Here is a 22366-nt window from a genome sequence, read left to right as displayed (position 1 = left end):
AGTCACATGCTCACTCCAGACTCACCTCTGGAACAGATCAGCTGGAACCTGTGTGCTGCTCTGACCCAGCCTGCCCTGTGCCACCCAGCTGTGGTGTGTCCTGCTGTCTCACCAGGCATGTAGCAGAGCTGACACGGTTCCACAGCTGGACTGCCTTTCTAGGCAGCCCTGGTGGCAAGCAGCTCCTTCCAGCTGCTACTGCCACTGGCCCCAGCCCTGCAGTACCAGCAGGGACCCACACTGCCCAGCCCCAACCTGGCACCTTCTCCGGGCTCAGCAGCAGCAGTGCCAGACAAAAGCTGCTGCCCAGCACAGGGGTAAAATCAGCCCCTCCCCCTCTCACTGCTGGCAGTTCCCCACTGCAGCCACCTGGAGCCCATACCAGGCTGCCCTGTGGGTCCCTGCCATCATTGCTGCCTCCAGGATGCCCTGTGGGGCAGTGATGGTAGCATAGACATAGTACAGCCCAGCATGAGCTCCAGGCAGCTGTACCAGGGAACTGCTCACAGTGGGGGAAGGAAAAAGCTCTTTCCCTCCCCCGCCCCCGTGCTGAGCAACAACTTTTGTCCAGCATCATAGCTGCTGAGCCCAGGCAGACAAACCTGGAGCAGGTGTGGGGACACACAGGGTCAGGGCTGTGCACCACTGGTACCACAGGGCTGGGGCCAGCAGCAGTAGCTGGAAGGAGCCACCTGCGCCATCTAGAAAGGCAATCCAGTTGTGGAGCCGCATCAGCCCCGCTGCATGCCTGCCAGTGGTAGAATACATGCACTACAGCTGGACTGTGCCTGGGCCAGGGGACCGCGGGACCCGCTGTGGGCTGGACAAAGACCAGATGCAGCCCACAGGCTGTATTTTGCCCACCCCTGTGCTAGGTGGTATGTCTGATAAGCAGATTAATTTAAAGATCAAACTTGCTGAGTTTCCAAGGGCTGTAAATAGGGTCTCTTAGCTCCCCCTAGCCTCCCAACTTCTCTTGAAACAATGAAAGAATGAAGTTGTTACGGCAACAAACACTAACAACAATATAAGTACCAAAAGATTGAATTAAAAATGTGAGGTTCTCACACTTACCAAAAACATCAACACCATATTTATCCACAGCAATAACCAGAATCACGACCAAGAGGTTTATCCCACCATTGTATTTTGAGAAGCTGTATGCTCCATTTTTGAAAAATGCCAGTGAAATTGTTTCCCTCCTCACCTCTCATATCAAAACACTGCAGAGTTGTCAAAACAGACGAATGCTGTGAGGTAATTTACACATAAGATCAATTATATATAGGAGGAAGCTAGGAAGCCATGGAGCACTACTCATAGCACTATGAACCTAGAAAGAGGGAGATTCTGCCAGAACCACGCAAGTTATTTAGAAGTATGTATACATATGCACAAGTATGGGAGATCCTTCAATGTGTAATAGTATCTTGAGACAAAGAAGAAACTGGGCAAAAAAATCCAGCTAACACGTAGATCAACTATGGGGTGAGTACAAAGTTAACTAAAAACAAATATTGAAAATATGGATACTTGAAGCTATTAATAGCAATATAATACAATCTACTGCCGTCTCAATAATATTTGGTAGCACTTGGATTAGGAGACTACAATGCTAGGCACTTTAATGCATCATCTTTCACATAAATCTGTTTCAGGGTATAGAAACCTGGACAAAAATAACCACAAGAGTTGGTATCTGACAAGCATGACATGGTGAACTAAAAGGCTCTCTACATTCATCATGTTAACTCACTTTATTAACAAATTATAGAAAACAGTATAGAACACAGATCGATTGATATCAGTTATGTGTCAGTGTGTAGCCTGCGTACCACTGTAGGAATCTTAAAAGAGGCCAAACACATTTACCTAAAATCCCGTATGATCAACAAATAAATTTCTTTTCTGGAACATGATGACAGAATAAAAACCAACGTTGACAGGGAGCACATTACATTTCTATGTAAAGCTAAGAGAAAGTTGAAATAGTCAGCCATGTGAACAGGTTCTCTTTATTGAAACCCTCAGAATGATTAAAAAGGACCAAATGGTGAATTTCCATGCCAAACAGAAGTTCTCACCTAATTAACTACATTCTAATTCATATGAAGGAACAAACAAAATTCAAGAACCCATGTTTTCCTATGAATGAACTTAAATGAATCATTCTATCTTAAATTTTTCTTTTAAGTTTATCAGAAAATTAGATAATGATATTTACATGGCAATACACACGTTATTGAAAACAGGTGTCTCCTACTTCCTTAAAATGCAAATGGCAGCAAAATGGGTTGAAATAATCAAATGGCTTACATTATTTTTCCAAAATGTGCAAGACCCATTCCCCTATGAATCACATTTTGTATTTGAATGCCTCAAAGTATCCATTTAAAAGTTAATGCGGCAACAAATTAAGAAGGCCAGATCCATAGTAGGCTTTCTTACTGTTAGAAACATCTGGAGAACTATTTTAACATCTTTCTTGCTAGAAAAATACTAGCAATCTTGAAAGCTAGTCTAGATAGGAAAAATATATATATAAATAAGGCCACTGCTTACTGGATTTACAATGCAGTGCTTATTCAACCCAACTTTTGCTAAGAAAGATAAACCAGTCTCAGAACATGCAAAAACAGCCAATTTTTAAATTTCAGAACACTTAAAATATGACAGTTTCTCTACTATAATTTATTTCTTGTGCATGCATTATGCAGCACCCTTTAGGTACATGATCACTTACTGTATTCTCAATTGGGCTCCTGCCTCATTCAATGCACAGAATGAAGAATACTCACCAACTGGTAGCCATTTAATATTTCTTTAAACTCTTACTTAACACATAGCACTGTACCTTATTTACTGTACACTTTCCAAACCTTAAACTGAATACTGAATTCGTATGTTCATTATGGATGTTTCTATGACTCTCATCACTATAACGTAATTACTTTGCAAGTACTAAACACAGCACGCTTTTAAAATAAGGCAGCATTTATTCCCCCCCCCCCGTTTTTTTTTTTTTTTTTTTAAATACACAGAGGGATAGGCTCAGGCACAGAAAGATGAAGGCTAAAAATAACAAGTGTCCACTGGTTTTCTGCTCAATTGGACACACTCGGAGCCTAATGTGTACTGATATTTTACAAAGTTTGCTATGCTTAAACAGTGATGCTGATTTTAGTTTTGTGTGAGAGTTTTCAATATTAATGTAAATCAGGCCCCAAATGTCTTAAGCTGGACACCCAGAAAAATGACAAATACATTATTAATGACCACACAAGTTTTAGATTCAAAAGACAAAGCCACCATGAAGTAGGAAGTCTGTGACAAGTGCCTTAAGCCTCATGATGCTCTTGCAATCTCTGGTTTTCTTTCCTCTGTACCTTCCAATTTCTACAACAAATGATGCAGTAGCCTCTTCCACAAGTCTCATTCATTCCCTGAGCAAAGTCCATGTACTGCAATGAATCAGGCAAAGGAGCCAATAGGAAAAAAAAAAAGCATGTGATCAAGTAACTAAGAACTATCAATGGACCAAATTTTCTAATTCGTGAATACTTGGCTTCATCGGGAGAATGCTAGTGTTGTGAAGGCTTCCATATAACTTCAGATTTTTAAAAACAAATGGAAAACATGGAAATGTTACTATGTGGAAGTATGTGGTAACTGTATCCTTCGGAGTCACTACAATCTTTACCACATGCACTAATGCGGTGGCATTACAAAGATACACTAATAGCAATGATCGGTTATTTATCCTCTACCAACCAGCCAGAGGGGTGGGGAGGTTGCGGGGGTGGGAAGGGGTGAGATCTGTCAGTGAGTTTTTAAAGCTACTGTTACTGTATGAAGAATCTGTGGGCTCAGAAATCCCAGGTTCTAATCCGGCTTCTGGAAGAAGACTTGCTATGATTCCAAGACCCTTCTGGTCCAATCGCTTGGCATTATTTCATTCCACATATTCAGCTTTTTTCTTTTATCCATCTCCCTCTGTTCCTGTTTTCCACCTGCTGCCTTCAGCATCTCCCCCATCTACATTAATCTCCTCCAACTGCTGCCTTTTCTACATTGCTGGGTGCCTCTTACCTTTCACACTTTTAGAAAGCTGGGACAAGCTAAACTGTGTGCAACTATCTGATTGTTTCAGTATGCTCATTCTTACCAAAGAATTGTCAAAGGTCTTAAATGCTATATATATATGGTGGCAGAGGGAAGAAAGTAGCACAATACTGTAAAATAGCCTATATTAAAAAAAAAAAAGCAATGCCTGTCCTTAAATTTCACAATGTATGCAATTAGAAACTGTTATAAATCAAAGATTTCAAACACAATGTAAACATTTGTGTTGGTTAGTAAGAGACACCACACACATTCAAATAATATGCAGTATTGCTATTTTAAGCTTTAACATATCTGCCTTCTACATTGCTGTTCTAAAAAGAGAAAGCTATCCTTGGAGTCTGTACAGGCTGTTCAGTATTTTATGCAGTTAATACAGCTGCTTGACATTTTTGAACATTCTCTTCCAGAAGATAGAATTCATCTTCCTATAGAATTGAAAAAGATATTTTTAAAAGAATTAAAAATTAGTATAAGAGTATCCAGATTAATAGGTATCCTAAACGCACAGTAATATAGCTTTAGCCAAGAACATGTAAACAGTGGCGAACACAAAATGAATCCATGGATCAAAGTGTTTCCAGAATTATGTTGAATAAAGAGAATGCCCAAATAATACAACAGGAGGGGGGAAAAAAGTTGAGAAACAGAGTATATGCTTGCTAAACAAGAATTAGGTTTATTTAGCTAGTGAATCACCTAGAGGAGTAAATTTTCACTTCCATGATAGCAATCTGTCAGGCTTGCAAACACCCAGAAATAGGAATTAAAGATTATTTTAAATGTAGTTATAAAGGTCATAAAAAGTCTGATTTAGACTGAGGTACATTTACTCAAAACTGAGATTCATTGAGTGGTAGCAAACAAACAGTTCCTCAGACAAATGCACTTTTTTCGGTATACATGTTACAGAAAAAATAAAGAAATGTGCATTAGCTGGTGTTTTCCACCAAGCTGCATATTAATATTCTCTTACACCAAACAGTTTGAAACAAGGGAAATGTCATTCTAATATAATTTCATGTTACGTTTCATTTGGCTAAACTGCAGCTTAAAGTTGCTTTGCCATATTAAAAGTTTACTACAATAATTTTCACATGAACATTTAGACTTGAGTTTTACTCCAGGACTAAATATGGCATGATTTTGCTTTTAATCTGTTGAATAGCTAAAAACTGACAATTAAAAAAAAAGAAAAAAAGAAAAACCTACAAAGAAAAAATAAGTTGAAGCAATGTGAATCTCACATCATTGAACCACTTCTAATGGTTAATTGTTAGTATTTAACAAATTCAAAGAGTTAATGAATCCTTGCATTCGTTCCGTCTCCTGTGCCTTAGCTAGGATGCATAAATACAAAAGACAGCAGATACTGGTAAAAGCTTCAGGACAGAAAGTGCTTGACGAAGTTACAGTTCTCAAGTGTGTTTGGTGAGAGAGTATAAGGGCAGATGCACTGATGAGAACCATTACAAGAGTCAATTTTGTGTTAAAGTGTTCAAAGATGTCACCTTAAGCAGAAAAAAGCTTTAATAACGTCTTCTTAGACATATTAGGCATTTCCAGAGTCTACATCATTAGTGTTGTAATTCTAGCAGGACATCTCCGTACAGTTATTGTTTGTTTCTATTTCTCTCCTGAAAGAAAACAAAAACAAGAGGAAATACAATTAATACAAACAATTCCACATTAAAATTAGGTTCCCATCTCCTTAGAGCTGTTCTGTTGCCATCAATTACTCATGGCTTTCTTTAAAGCCTCCAGCAAGCTTTACAAGAAACCAACTCAACATTCCACATACATTCAGGCCAGTTGAAAGCTTAGTTCACACTAACATTTTAAAATAAAATGCATTTCCCTCCTGGCAAGTACAGGACCAATTAAAAGCTACATATATTCAACTGATAAATCAGCTGTTGAAAGAAAAAAAGCCTCCCACTGTACATTTACGTATTGCTGCGTAAAAACATTTACTTTGGCTAGTAAGACAGCTATTGCACTGCTTGAACAGAATATAGCAAGAGATAACCTTTTGCTTACCTACCATCACAACAACAAAAGGTTATCCTAAATGCATTGCTTAGCTAGGCAGCAAAAAATGGACTATATAAAGTTAGCAGAGCATTAGGTTTCCTTGGGTCTATTTACTAGGGTTCTATAAATTGAAGTTTCCATAAAATGATAGTCCTACTACTTAATCTGAAGCCTGCTGAAGCGTACAGGAGTCTATTAAGTATTGTGCCTGGGATCAAGCCTTGGTGGAACAAATTTTATCACTACTGCCCTTATGAAAACAGGTCTAGCAATGAAGGTCTATGTCTACTACCAGATATGACTACGTAAAAAACAGCAGCAGAAAATCATGGGACCAAGACACACTACCACTTGTAAAAAATAGTTTTGCTACAAAAAAGGCAAAAAGGTGATGGTAAGGGGAAGGACAGATATGACAGTAGAAAACAGCAAGACTTTAAAAACACAGTAACCTGCAAAAGAAACCTATTTGTCTGAGTCAACCCAAGAACCAGACTGAATTCCCATAAAAGTGATATGCCATATGGAACCGATAATGGTATTATTACATTAGATGTTGACAAAAATCCCACAGGTGCAAAATGACCCATTCAATCCAATTAAATTTTAAAAAGCGCAAAATCTTGAAGCCAGTTGAAAACACTTCATGATCTGAAAAACGTATCCATAAAGATTTTCCACAATTCCTAGTGGCTTTCACAATTGTACTGTATCTAACAGACAGTGAACAAAACCTCCCTTCCTCCCACTGATTGGCATAGGAAAAATTATTTCTTAAAGAACTGTTTAACACTGCCCAGTCCCTGCTTCGATATTACTGAAAGCCACATGCATATTCTAATTTCCCTTTGGATGAAAGCTATTGAAACTGCCAATGAGCACTTTTCTCCAGTTTCGATCTATACTTCCTGATGTACCCCGAGTGTCTTTTTCTGCAGAGTTTAGGATAAGCAATTTTTTCTATGACATTGCATCTCGATTTGTTCACGCACTCATGATTCAACAGGTGCAATAACACAGCGGTTCTCAACCTTTTGCACCTTACATCCCACCCACGGAAGTTCAAAAAATCCTGGTCCCACTGGTTGACGAGCGGGGGGGCAGGGCAGGCGTCTACCAGCAGCCAATCAAAGCACACAGAAGTGAAACCAGAAATATCAAGTCCAAGTCCCACCTAGAGGACCTTCGTATCCCACTGGCTGAGAAACCCTACATTAACACACTATATAAAGGCATTTTATATTTTTCTCAAAATCTCTGTAAAGAAAGGGGGACCACCTCCCCACCCCCATTCAAGTAAGGAAAATCAACCCACTTTTGTTAGGTTGTTTTGCACCAATTCTGCAACAACTACATAAAAATGGAACCCAGCATATCAATACGTGCTAGAATGAGGTACTTCTTGCACCTAAAGACTGAATCCCAGCTTTATCTGTCATGTAACATGGTGAAACTATACAGTACACCTAAATTTATTTACAACAGGAACGAAGTAGGAAATCCTGAATAAATTCATCCATGCTACATGAAAAAAGAGAACATACAATAGCCACAGATGACAAGTTTCCCTTATTATTAAGTTAGAAACTAGCTGAAGGCACAAACTGTTTCAAAAGTTGTTTTTGATGTTAAAGCCTTGCAACCACTCAAAATGATGTATACTGAGATCCTTCATCCTTCAAAAAAAATTTTTTAAAATTACATGTAGTTTTTGGGCCAGGCTCTGGCGTGCAATTTGTTTCCTTCACACTACTTTGGTCATGCAAGTAATTTGCATTGGAGTAATATCCAGAATCTGTAGTGAAAACGAGGAACTCGCTGTCCTGAACGTTTTGCAGATAAAACAAGATAGTTTATGCCCCAAAAGTTTTATAGTTCAAGAGGTACAAAATTATAGGGAAATAGTTATCAACATTTTACTACATACTTTCCATAGTACGAGGATACACTGGCAGAAGTGCCAAGAAAGAATAGCCCTTTTTAAAATATGAAATTAATGAGGCATTAATATACATTAGTATGATACTAATGTATTTCTGAGGCAGCTAAAAGTACCTGACCTTTGGCTTTATGCCTCCCTGTGTATTGTAAAGCAAAAATAGCCTACTAATGCACAAGCTGTCAAAGTTTATGGCTGTATTATTAGCAGACTTCCACTGAAAAGAGCAATCTGAAGTGATCAGAGAACATGAAGTGATTTCCACTTAGCGAGAATTGTGTTTCTGGAATGTTTCACATTATGTTTGCAAAAGCTGCAAAAACCTAACTTCTATAAGGGGCCACACGGTTTTTTGGTTAGTCTTTCCCCGACCCAAACCTCAACACAGTAATTAGAGACCGTGATTATACCTATTTGTACTTTATACGCACCTGCTGGACTCAGTATGCACTTAAATGAAAAAAAATAATAGCCTTAAAAGAAATCTCCAAACAAAACAGTTTCATGTTCAGCTCAATTTTTCTACAGCACAATGATCTAAACAGTTAACCTAACCATATCTGTTGCTTCAAGGAGGATGAAATCTGACAGCTCTTAAAATTGTACATTTTTCAACTCAGAAAATAAAGGACCATTTTGAAACAAACACTTCCCCTCTCGATTCAAGCATACGTGTCTAGTAGTATGTTTTTGCTTTACATATGTACAAGTGAACCCGAACAACTAAAACTTTTTTTTTTTTAAACTGCCTGTTAATGAACGACAGGCATAGAATAATACACATTTCAAATATGTTTAAGCTGCAGTAACATAAAATAATAATGAAGAAAAAGTTGTTCATTGCAATCGACTGAGGTGAAGCCTCACCATCAGTGTTAAATTTAGTTTTTATAACCATTATTTACTCAAATCTAAAGATGAGGTTTCTCCCAGACCCAGTCAGCATGGGGGAAAAAGCAATTTGTCTTAAATTTACATACAGCCCTCATTAAACTGCTGCCAAAAGCAGCATGTGCTCAAGAATGGAAACCAACTATGACTTGATTAAATGCAAACAGCACTGAACATGACTGTAACACACATGGCCCATACTAGGCAAACATTCTGAAGGAACCAGCCACAAGGATATATTAATGAAGCCCATCTGAATAAAATGTGGTGGTGGCCATCATGCTCAGTTTCCCTCAGCACCAACTCTTTTTCAAGTCATAGTGAGCCACTACACTAAATACATTTGACTTCCTTTTTACTCCCACAGCTAAGATGTACCTTACTCTCCCATTTCCAATGAATCCTGTTTCTTCACCAGCCTCAAGTGTCTGGCAAACCTCAACAAACAGGACCCCAAACAGTTCACCCAGAATCCCTCTGTTGCCCCCTCTCTCGACCTGTTGCATATGATTAGTGTGGCCCTGCCTACCATGAGGTAGAACCAGACCAGACTGCCCTGTGCCTCATCTACCTACACATTTTTGGAAGATCTCAGAACTTGTGACATGAACATAAATTACAGTCATAAGTAGAGGCTAATTAGCACCCAGACCTTTTGTTAGGGGGGTATCCAGATTACACTTACACACACACACACACACACACACACACACACAAAGAACAGTGCTGAGCTATTGGGTCATCAAAGCTCAATGAACCATCTGGTAAACCATGAACTTTTTGCTGTTGGACTAATATTATGCATATTTTGTACTACAGGCAAGCAGGTACATTAATGTGCTGCTTGAAAGCATGTTTATGAAGTAGCTGTGCTAAAACTTGCAGCAGTTTAAAGAAAAGATAAAAATCTATCAATTCTGAGTGAACTAAGTCTATGGGTACCCATAGTAATTTACCTATATGAAAATTACTACAGGCATGTTTATGAAAAAAGTCACTATTTTCAAATTCCACTTCCATGTGCTCTCGGAGACCAAGGTCTGACAGCAAGAGGCATGGGGAAGCGGCTGCAAGGAAAAGAAATTGGGGTGGCAGAGAGCAAGAGTGACACCTGATCCCCAGATATAAATCTTCCCTGCTATAGCAGTGGGAAGGGAGCAAATTCAAGCAAACCTCCAATAATTAGATTCTATACCTGAAAAGTTATAACAAATGTAAACATTTTCTATATATTGAATCTAATGCGCGGGGGGGGGGTCATCTTATATTTGAATAAATACAGTAATATTGATTCCTTTATCCTAGCTTGATCAATCAGGAAAGACAGGCAAGTCAATAACCTACTTTCCAGGAGAGGCCCTTTTCTCTGAAATAGAAGAGACATTTGAGAGACAGGTTACATAACAACAGAACACCTTTATCCAAGCAGCTTCCCACCACTGGAACCAACTGTCTTCACATGGAAAGATTTTCCAGTGCAAAGTCTGGATTCTCTTGCAGTTTCCATTGACCTACAATCTTTGCTATACTCTTCACATTCAGACTAGCCAAATCTTTGCCAAATCTCTCCTTAATGCTCCAGAATAGTAAGATGCTTCCATCAATTCAAGTTCTCTGCCAAAGGACAATACAATCTGTTTCACTGAAGAATTTATCACAAGCAGTGAAGCTACTGGGTTCTTGGTAAAGTTTATGCACAGCACATGGAGAGTAATTAGCATTTGAATTAGAATTACATGATAATGCAACAGCTGGTTAATGATAACTGCTAGCTATAGACCACATGGTAAGCAGATTTCCTGTATGCAAACAGAATATTTGCTACACATACTAACAAAATAAAATTAAGGGGATGAACCTGAAGAACTCAGGCTTTGGAAACGTGCACATCGATCTAGAATACAAAAACATGTGGAATCCACAATATAGCAATTTGCACCGAACTCTTCCAGGCTGACTTATATTTCCATGCAATTTTACTTCTCTCTAAATTCACAGTTCACAGCCCTCACCTGCTCAAAAAAAAAAAAATCACCACATTAAAAAAAGGTTCTGATAGAATTTTTCCTCAAAATAAAGACTTTGGTGCTCAACCAAAATATTATTTTAGCTTCCCCTATTTTTCCAAAATTTGAAGTAGTAAAAATGAGCATGTGGTTCAGTTTAAAACAGATTTCCACCTGAGACTGAAATAACCACAATATGACATTTTGGTAGAAAGAGGAGAGTGTAAACAGTCAAAGGGGTAATTTCTAGGAAAAATATCTAAGGCATTATTTTAACAAAAAGTCATTGCAAATCTAAAAAGAAAATGTTATTACTTCAAGCTGAAAATAAGTGTTTGGGGTGGATCTGCAAAAATCTATTAATGGGAATTGCAAAAGGCAGGGGGGTTTGTGGGTTTTTTGTCATTCGAACCTTTACCTGCATGCAGCATTAGGAACGTAAGTAAGCGCAATAGGTTGAGGTCAGGTCTACACTTGGAAGATGATACCAGTACAACTATATATTGGTATACTATAAGCAGAATTCTCTGAAAATGAAAAACTTAGACTAAAAATGCCCATCAATCCCAGCAATAGCTTCATGTCCAAAGACAGTTTTGCTGGTGTATCAGTGCCTATACTGGGAGCTTTTACTAGCACCCTGTGTCAGTCAATACCTTCAATACATCCTTAACCATTTGTAAATGTGACAACAAAAGTTCTAAGCGCAGACAAGAATCTAATGCTTGCCAACCACAAAATGAACTGACCAGGCTAGAGTGAAACGCACAATGTTTAAACACCATAGACAAAGAAAAGATACAAAGCTGATTTTTAACTTAGAAAAACATACATTGTTTAAGTCTGGTGTTTGGCTGTCTTGTGCTGATTCCAAGCCACATCAGCTCAAGTATTCAGGCATTAAAGAATTTGGGAGAGAAGAATCAGAGGTTAAAAGGATACTTCGACTAGTTTTGAGAGGGAGATCTGGCAGATCCCGTCTTCTGCTTCCAAGACAGGGAACAAAGTGGGCGGGTCTTCCGGAAACGAGAGACTGCTCACTGAATTTGATCCATGAACTTTCCCTGCAAAGAGGAGCGTTCTTTATCTACATGTGAAGAATTAACTAAGCTTTCCTTAACTAAACATGTCACGCTATTAAAAGGTAAAGGACAATTACAGGCAATACATCTTGCTTCACCCTCTGTGCTTGAGACTCTGCAAAGTCCATTGGCAACATTTATTCCACAACCTCCAAATCATTCCATCAACGGAATTCCAGATACTAGATCCTGATACTACACAAGGGCTACTGAATAGAGCAAACAATCTTTGGAAAACAAGTTACAGACAGAAACGCAATGTTTAAGTTAACCAATTAGATTTAGATACCTCATATACTGTCAGTCTCTGATACGTTCAAATATAAAACAAAGGTCTGCTATTTTTTGAATTATGTTGAAATACAAAATAAACACAAGACTTCCAACCCAGATAAACTTCCAAGCATTAAATATGTAATATTGAATATCAACAAAGTTTAGTACCGATCCATTTAAAGCCTGCAGTGCTTCTGCCAAGAATTTTTAGTAATCTGATAATAGCTTGGCAACTTCAGAGACTGAAGATAAAACTTAAGGCATGGCTTTGCTTGAAGATCAACTGACTAGTCAGAAAAACATGAAAAACTTCAAGACTGGCCGGCTGTTGTTTCCTGGATATTTCTTGAACTAAACTCACAGCTCTCCTTCCTTTTTTCTTTACATACATTTTTTGCACACAACACTGAGAGGGACACTGATATCCCCTTCTGTCAGAGGGGCCAAGAGTTGCTAAAAGAATCATGTTGACTCGTTAGAATTTGGTCAGATTCAGAAACTATCGCTTTAAGTGCTGTATACTGTATTATCACTGAGTACAGAAGACTGAGTCATGGACCAGGAACCCACTGTATAATCTGAGGACAAATAGTCTCTGCCCCCAAAAAACCTTAAAATAGAAAGGATACAGACAACAAAACTAGTGATCAGCATTCTACACAGTGGTTTCTGAACTGAGGCAAGAAACGGCTGGGATACAATGCATTACACTTAAATGAAGGATCTTCCATCTATACTTTTGACTTCTCTGTTCAATGGGTCCCAGAGGAAGCTACTTAGCTACTAGGAAAAAGTACAGGTATTTTAGGAAGGAAAGCAATTATCAAGTCCAATACAAAAACTAAACTCCAGACATCATACCAGTCTTAATAGCTACAGATTGATCGAAGAGTGCTTTGGGGGAGACGAGAGAAACAAGTACAGCACAAGGAAAGGAAAATAATCTGTATCAGGTACCCCTTTGTCACAAAGATGACAGGGAAACACCACAAAACACTTAAAAGTTCTGTTTACTGCACTGGTCTCCAACCTTTTAAAGTTAGAGATCACTTTTGGAATTTAAAAGGAACCCAAGATCTATCATCCTCCTCCCCTCCCAGAACACAAGTCTCTGGGGAGAGGCAAGGGCGGGGGTGGGGAGGGGCAGATCGAGGCCCTAGCTCTAGCCCCACTACCTCCCTCACTGCTGGGGCCTTGATCTGCCCCCTCTGCCCCCCAATGACGGAGAGGCAGGGGCAAGTCCTGCACAGCCAGGTAGGGGTGAGGGGTGGAACCACAAGCAGCTCATCCACAGGCCACAGGGAAGGGGAACACACAGCTCCACAGGGAGCAGGGTGGGCTGCGCCAAGGGTGGTGTCAGGCTGTGCTTGGGCCAGGCAGCAGTGGTGCTGGGAGCGGGGCCACAGAGGGAGCCGTAGCCTACTCCCACATCCCCTGCTCCCAGCACTGCTGCTGCCCGTGCTGAGTGGGCCAGGCCCAGCAGGAACAGCTTTGCAGCCCACAGCTGCAGGCCCCACTCCAGCACCACCACCAGGCCCGAGCATAGCCCAACACTGCCCCAGCCTGCCCTGCCCTGCCAGCAGACCCAGGGGCACACCCCCTCACCCCCATGCTGCATGCCCTCCCTTCCTCACACTCCCCAGACAAAGTTGCTCATTGCCCTATCCCCCACCCTGCTCTGGCTGTGCAGGACCAGCCCCTGCCCAAGTGCCACTCCCAACCCCATAACTGCTGCAACCACCGGCACTGTCCCGTGTTGGGGGGAGGGGGGACATGCCCCCCTGATCTGTGCATGGCCAAGGCAGCTGCAGGCTGGGGTTTGTGCCCCAAGCTCCGCTGCCCACCCCCCACAACCTTAGCCCATCCCCCCCCACCCAGGACTTCAAGAGGCTCCAAAATCCACCAGTCAATCCTGATCGACCAGTTGGTGACCTCCAGTTTACTGTAAGGATGGAGCCAAAGAAACCTGTCCTACACTAGCAAAGACAAACAAAAGTCAAATTTGAGAGGTGGGAAGAGTTAGGAACATGCAGTAAGAGATGAAAGTTTCTTATGACAAAATTCAAAAAATAAACTTTGACAGAGCTTAGGCACATAAGCCCACAAGAGAGATCGATAGAAATCCTGTCTACCCAGCTTTGACATAGCTTTCATACTCTGTTGAAAATTGACAGATATCTGAAGTCAGCTCCCATATACATCTCAGCTTAGCTAATCATCTAGATCTGGGGTAGATAACCTTTCCTGGTCACAGGTTGAAATGAGCCATCCATGTCTGAGGCGGGTGAGTGCTAGGATGTGGCTGCTGCTTGGCTGCAGCATGGCAAGAACACCTGCAGCTCAAATTTGTTTCCACAGCGGCACAAAGATAGCATCTGCAACTGAAGCCCCCTCGCCACTGCATTTTTTTTTCCTGGATGAACTTACGTTAAATTGAATTTAACATAATCACGCAACTAAAACTGTTCTACCCGGATGGCGGCACAATCAGGAGTTTCTATTAAAAATTTCTTGGATTTTGCCACTAAGCAATGTGCACACACACACTACTCGCTTGCATACCTACACTAAATAGGACAACAAAAAGACAAACAACATTCAAGTAATAATTTCCACATTGCCTCAATTGTTGAAGGTGGCTCTGGTACAGTAATCTTTTATAACCCTGTCCTTTAAGACCACTGGGTGGCAGCATTTATTGCCATGGTTTCCAGAGCCAGAGCTGCCACAGCTTCCCAATGCCAAATTTCTGGATCACTGGGGAGCCCTACAGGCCAGATGAAGTAGCTCTGTGCATGGCTTCACTCTGCAGCCAGATCTACTACGCAGAGCAAGGCTGGTATACTGGATCACATCAATCCCGCATGCTGATTCACCATGCAGGAGCCAGCCCACAGGCTGACCCCACCTATAGGATCCTGTCCAGAATTGTTCAGTGTCACTCACCCAGTCATAAGGCTGAAAGGCTGAGCACCACAGCTTTAGGTCATAAAAAGTGTAATTAATCAAGTAACACAAAAGGAAGAACAAGATGGTCCAAGGTTTGTGAACTTCCATAACTTTTCTGGGAAGTGATAATTTTTAATTGAGTTCTCCACAACAATGAATAAAGCTCTGTTTGTACTTCTAAAGTATGAAGTCTCTCTCTAAACAAGAATGGTTTAAAACTTAATTTATTTTTGAAACATGGGACATTAGATACATGGCTGCAAATCTACAAAAGGCTTTTAGTTAGACTCTAGAATACAGAAAAGTATTACTGCCCTAGAAAGATCACAAATGCTTCCAAAATTACTTAACCAGGTCTTTTATCAATTTCCTTGCGAATTCCAAGTCATTCTTATTGTCTTGCTACATTTCAAGAAGTCAAGAATCCTGCAGACAAGGTAAACTATGAATCTCCCATTCTATTTTGTTAATTAGCTTGTGATTTGTGAATCCAATTAAGCCTCTGCTACTACCTCCTCTCTTAATCAAGGACTTCCACCTATTTATTACCCTGCTTGCCACCATCCATTACTTCTACACTGCTCCCTTAACTTTAAGGGCTTTAAGCAGACATAAGAAAGAGGTGGAAAAAGCAACCTCCTAGACACTGATTTCAGTTCTAAGCTATGGCAAGCTGCTACCTCACAAACTGATCTAAGGTGAAATCTCAATTACAGGCTGAAGCAAAAAGGAAGTCTTTAAGGTAAGAAATTAGGAATTCAGATATAGTGGTAATTCACCACAACAAAATCAAGACAGCACTATCTCCTGCTAAGAAAGTATTATATAAGGCACTTGTGAGACCTCATCTAGAAGTGCTGTGCACGATTCTGGTTACTTGCATTCAAGATAGATGAATTCATGTTGGAATGAGTGCACAGAAGGGTTGCTCAGATGACAGAAGGAAAGGAAAATATATTTGAGAGAAGCCCAAAAGAGTCTGGCTTGCTTAGGCCTAGCAAGACCTAAACAGTTTGTATGACAGGTGTTAAGTAGCACCAAGGAAGGAGAGTTAAGCTAAAAGATTATACTGATTTAAGAAAAAAAGATGAAAAAAATGTAGGCACTAGGTTTTAAACATAATTTATGATGTTCCAGAAGAGCCTTTCACTAAGCTTCTTGTCCCTACAACTCCAAACTAGACAAGTTTATTTAAAAAAATATGATGGGGATGGCCTTACATCACTGGAAGGTTGCGCTCAACTCAAGAGATCCATTCAAATATATGCTACTTTCAGGCACAGAGCCAAACAATTCTAATCAGAGCAAGTAAAGTAAGTATTTCTCTTCAATGCTGGACAATTATTTCATAGTTCACTAATATATTAGTTAGGCAATGGTTTAAGACATTGATTTCAGCAGAGTTTTTCTCTCTTTTTTAAAAAGCAGCATCTACTTTCTCATGATTATAAATAACACCCCCACCAAGTTAATAGAAGCAGTACTGTCTTCCTAGGTCTGCAAAGAGAACATAGATGCATTGAGTTGCTTCTATCCATTATTACAGAAAAGCTTAGCAAAGTTACCAAAGACTGTGGCCAGCTCCACTGTTTCTACTCAGAACTCTCTGCTGGGAAACTTAAACAAGACTGGCAGCCAGTGAATGTTACCATCTACACATTACATTTAGAATGCAATCAAATAGCAAGATAAAACTTTACAACAACTCTTTTCTTATGATACACTATAGTTTGATATAATTAGAGATGAAGGCCAAACATTCATTCATTCGCGCGTGCATGCGTAAAAATAGCAGCAAAAAATTTAAACAAAGTTTATACCTGAAAAGACTAGCTAACAGAATTATAGTATTCAGTGCAGCTCTGCTACCTCTGACATTTACAAACACACAGCTGCACTCAAATAATGTTATTCCAATTCAAAATTCACTGCAAACTCAAGCAATGCACTGCTGACTAGCTAATAAAATAAAAAATAAAAAAAGGATACTCTGTACTACATCTGGTCAGAGCAACTGAATAAAACTCAAAGTTAAAAACAAACAAACAACTGAGATAAACATTTTCTTTAAGCTGTAAAAACTGGAATGTGTATCATGTTCCAAAAGTCTACATTTTCAGTTACAACCTTAAGGATGGAGGTAGTTTAGTGCCTAGATAATTGCAATTAGCTGAGACTACAGAATTGATTCTGAAGCAGACAGCAGTGGCACCCCAGGGTGCTGCCAGATCCTCTGAAGAGTGCCATGAAGTGTGAGGAGATAAGAAGGTAAATAAATGCAGGCTCATGCTTATCTCTGCCTGGCTGATTCCCCACCCCTGCCTAGTTCCTTTGTAAGGGCATAAGCACTGTAATAGTTTCATAGTTGGTAGGATCGGAAGGGACTTGAGCAGATCTTCCAGTCCAACCCCCTGCCATGGCAGGAAAGGGTACTGGGTCATACGACCCGGGCAAGGTGTATATCTAGTCTCCTCTTAAAGACCCCCAGGGTAGGAGCCAGCACCACTTCGGTTGAAAGCTGGCTCCAGATCCTAGCCACCCTGACAGTGAAGTAGCACTTCCTGATGTCTAATCTGAATCTACTCTCTGCCAGCTTGTGACCGTTGTTTCTAGTCACTCCTGGGAGTGCTCAGGGGAACAGGGACTCCCCCAATGCCTGCTGGTCCCCTCTGACTAGTTTGTAACAGGCCACTAAGTCCCCCTCAGCCTTCTCTTGTGGAGGCTGAACAGGTTCAGGTCCCGTAGCCTCTCCTCATAGGGCTTGCCTTGCTGACCCCTTCGTTCAGGATGACCCACCCAAACCACCCCCAATTGATTTTTGAAATTGAGTAGCCCAATTCACACAAAGGGGTGCTTCTAGTCTAAAGAAGTTGACAACCACTGCTCCAGTGACAGGGGGCTACATAAGGACCTATACCCAGAAGTTAAGGTAGGGACACCTTAGAGTTCAGAGAAGCATGAACTTTCATAGGCAATCTGAAGAAGTAACCTGTGACCTATAAAAGTTCATGCATCTCTCCCCCAGTTAGTCTCCAAGGGCATCTCTAAGGGTGGGGGTGATGGGTTCATTAAAACAGCTCTTGGAAGCCACTTTTATTGAAGTACCCATAGCGCCTCATGTACTCAGTATCCCACATTTCAAAATAGCAGCAGGGGCACTATAACTAAAGCTCATTCAACAAGCTTTAGTTAAAGCGCCCCCACTGCCATTTTGAAGCACAGGGATGCTGAATACACAAGGCAGAGAGGCAACTAGAGCACACTAATTAAATTAGCACACTCCAGCACACACTATTAATTGAGTCTGCTCTGATGCATGGTAATAGCCTACAACAGAACAGGCATGAGGCACTTGTTCAGGTGCCTATGGTGCCACCCTGACTTGCCTGGCAGCTAACCATCTCCTGGCTCATGGAACATACCTACAGAGCTGAAAGTATGTAAACGCACTTTTCTCCATTTATACTTTAGCCATAGATTTATGTGCATGTTATCTAAACGGAGAAGAAAACAGCAATCGTCTCTCCTACTTCAACAAAAATAGACATAAAATTTATTTTGTATCCACAATTAGAAAATCAAAACCAATCCTGCAAGCTTAATTTTAATCCTAAAATATTCCTTGACTTGAAATGCTGAGAGTTGAAAAGCCACAGGCCAATTAGAGAAGTCAGAGGAACTACATTTGATCTGCACCACAAGGCTGAGAAGTGATACTACTATCTTATACCTTTCCAGTTAAAAGACATGCCAATTTGTACATGCAACAGATGACAACTGAATGGAGCAGAAGGGGAATCTGTACTGCAATTTTCATTTTTTTCACTATTGTGTAAATTTAAAAAGCACTAGGAGATTGTTTGCATGCACAGGCAATTCAATACTGATGCGACTCATAAGAAACTTTCTTGCAAGAGTCTGCAGTATCAGAAACCAAATCTTTAAGCATACTAAGCAAAGAAACATTCAACTGCTCAAAGAACAACTGCTCAGACAACTAAGAAGTTGCTATACAAAGCCTACTGACAATCCCAACTAGATTTTCTGCAGCACAGAGACATGGAGTTGCTGGTCCAGGTCAAACACAACAGTATAGCTACAGCTGTGGTTCTGTCAAATACAAAGGCTTCTGTACTTTTTCTGCAAGCTTTTGGACACACACACCCTTCCTCAGCTTCCATCTTCAGCTTCCGCTGTGCAAAAATGGAATTTATTTTCTACCTATGGGGACTTTTTACCATCTTTAATTTTTGAGCCTGAGGAAGGGTGTGTGCACCCAAAAGCTTGCAGAAAAAGGTTTATTTTTTTTGCAATTTCTTAGTTGGTCTAATAAAAAGTATCATCTCTGAACCAAGAGTTCTAGAGTGTTGCGTTTCTTTTAGTCTCAGACCAACACTGCTACCAAATACAGCCCTGAGGACTTCTGTACCACTCTTTAGTTGCAACTGGAAAAAGCAGCTGAAGGAAAAGCCACCTGAAGTGTATCTGAGTGACACTACATGGAAAGAGAATGTAACAGTGACATAAAACAAGCTACCGCAGTGTGATTTTGGGGGAGCTAGTCATGTGTTTACCTTCTGCATTTGTGCATCTCCAGCGTGTTACTTTTCATGTAATCCTTCTCCACTTCAAAAGCAGCCATTTTATGGCCATAACCACTTTAACTGAACGCTGTAATCAGTTGTCAATGCTTTTCCAGTTGAGCAAGACTCTGTCAAACTATACAGACTTGATGTCTCTCTCAAATTTAAGTACCTGGGTAGGAAATGTAGAATCTGGATCTCTAAACATTACAATAATGTAATTAATTTGTGTTTCTCACTTCCTCCTTAAGGTCAACTCCCCCCCCTTCACCATTATCACTGACACAGGAAAGAAAAAGTAAAGAGGTTCACCCAAGTGACTGCTGGCCTGTTGTTCCCGCAGCAGGGCAAGTTCATAACACAAAAGGAACACAGCAGATGAGTTAGGCCCCCAGAACTGGTGGTCCCTAATATTTAAAAAACCCCAGCAGTAATACCCACATTCATCCCCCTCCAAGTTATAAGAGTAAAATGGCTCCCATACAGCTTCAATCTCCAACTCCTCTCATTCAGCAGTCCTACATACATCTTTCACCTTTTCCTCATGCTAACAGGAAAAGCCTTGGGACCCCCTCAGGCGAACTTTCAGCAATCTGGTCATTTTCACCATGTAGATGAGACCCTAGACATACACAGTTCACGCAGGCTAGTTATAAAATACTCAACCTAGAAGTCACATCAGAAACCTATACACCACACAAAATTTCCTCAGTTCAATGACAGTATTATTTAGGACCGATGAAGTGAGGTAGCCGTCACAGTCCAGGAAAAAAGTGAGGCAAGATTTTGTGGGTAATACCTTTTCTTGGACCAAAAGCATGGCTGCGATAGATTTGGATAAGCTTTTCAATCTCATAATACTCTTAGAATCATAGAAAATTAGGGTTGGAAGGGACCTGAGGAGGTCATCTAGTCCAACCTCCTGCTCAAAGCAGGAGCCCCGACCAGACCATCCTAGCCAAAGCTCTGTCTAGCCAGGTCTTAAGAACCTCCACATATTTACCTAGTGCTATTTAAGGATGGAGCGTCCACAACCTCTCTGGGTAACCTGTTCCAGTGTTTTACTACCCTCCTAGTGAGAAAGATTTTCCTAATATCTAACCTAACCTTCCCTTGCTGCAACTTGAGACCATTACTCCCCCGTTTGTCATCTGTCACCACTGAGAACAGTCTAGCTCAGTGGTTTCCAATCTGTGGTATGGGTACCAGCAGTGGTACACAGACCACCCGTCAGTGGTACACATTAACAGATTTATTATAATTACTTTATATTTCAAAAATGTTCTGGTTGTACTTAAGGTTGTATCATTTTAAATTGGTGGTGTGCAATCTGTCAGTTCAGGAACCGCTGGTTCCATCGTCTTTCAAACCCTCTCTTCACAGAGCTAAAGGCTGCTATTAAATACTCTCTCGGTCTTCTCTTCTTCAAACTAAATAAGCCCAGTTCCATCAGCTGTTCCTCATAAGTCATGTACCCCAGCCCCTGAACCATTTTTGCTCCCCTCTGCTGGACTCTCTCCAGTATATCCACATCCTTTCTGTAGTGGGGGGCCCAAAACTGGACACAGTACTCCAGATGTGGCCTCACCAATACTGTATAGAATCACTTCCCTTGATCTGCTGGCAACACTCCTACTGATGCAACCTAGTATGCCATTAGCTTTCTTTGCACACTGTTAATTCATATCAAGCTTATTGTCCACTGTAACCCCAGGTCCTTTTCTGCAGAGCTGCTGCCCCACCAGTCAGCCCCCAGCCTGTGCTGGTGAATGGGATTGTTCTGTTCTAAGTGCAGGACTTTGCACTTGTCCTTGTTGAACCTCATGAGATTTCTTTTTGCCCAATACTTCAATTTGTTTAAGTCACTCTGAATCCTAGCCTGACCCTCCAGTCGGTGTCATCCCAGCTTGGTGTCATCTTATCACTCCCCCAACTTGGTGTCATCTACAAACTTGCTGAGGATACACTCTATGCCATCTTCCAGGTCATCAATGAAGACATTAAACAAAACCGGCCCCAGGACTGACCCCTGGGGCAGTCTACTTCAGACTGCCTGCCAATTAAGTACTGAGCTATTGATTACTACCCTCTGAGCCCAATGCTCCAGCCAGTCTTCTATCCATCTTACAGTCCATTCATCCAGCCCGTACTTCCTTAGCTCGCCAGTGAGAACATTTCATAGTTTCTAGGGTCGGAAGGGACCTGAGTAGATCATCTAGTCCGACCCTCCGCCATGGCAGGAAATAATACTGGGGTCAAACGACCCCACCAAGATGCTCATCCAACCTCCTCTTAAAAACCCCCAGGGTACGAGCCACGACCACCTCTCTTGGAAGTTGGTTCCAGATCCTAGCCACTCTGACGGTGAAGTAGTGCTTTCTGATATCCAGCCTAAACCTGCCCTCTGCCAGCTTGTGACCATTATTCCTGGTCACTCCTGGCGGTGCTCGGGGGAACAGGGACTCCCCCAATGCCTGCTGATCC

General features: G+C 41.0%; 1 protein-coding gene across 3 annotated transcripts in view; it reads right to left on the bottom strand.

The window, feature by feature from the left end:
- Nucleotides 1-1999: 1999 nt before the first annotated feature.
- The window catches only part of YTHDF3 (YTH N6-methyladenosine RNA binding protein 3), a 41311-nt gene continuing 20944 nt past the window's right edge, over nt 2000-22366 (bottom strand). For all 3 annotated transcript variants that reach the window (XM_019548570.1, XM_019548584.1, XM_019548577.1), the window contains one exon: nt 2000-5759. In XM_019548570.1, coding sequence (XP_019404115.1) covers nt 5736-5759 — 24 coding nt within the window. In that variant the 3' untranslated portion in view covers nt 2000-5735. The remainder of the gene's footprint in view (nt 5760-22366) is intronic.

This window comes from Crocodylus porosus, unplaced genomic scaffold, assembly GCF_001723895.1.
Source record: "Crocodylus porosus isolate Cpor-Errol unplaced genomic scaffold, CroPor_comp1, whole genome shotgun sequence".
In the NCBI taxonomy this organism is placed as follows: Eukaryota; Metazoa; Chordata; order Crocodylia; family Crocodylidae; genus Crocodylus; species Crocodylus porosus.
The sequence above is the reverse complement of the archived record's forward strand: the minus strand, read 5'-3'. Positions and strand labels throughout refer to the sequence as shown.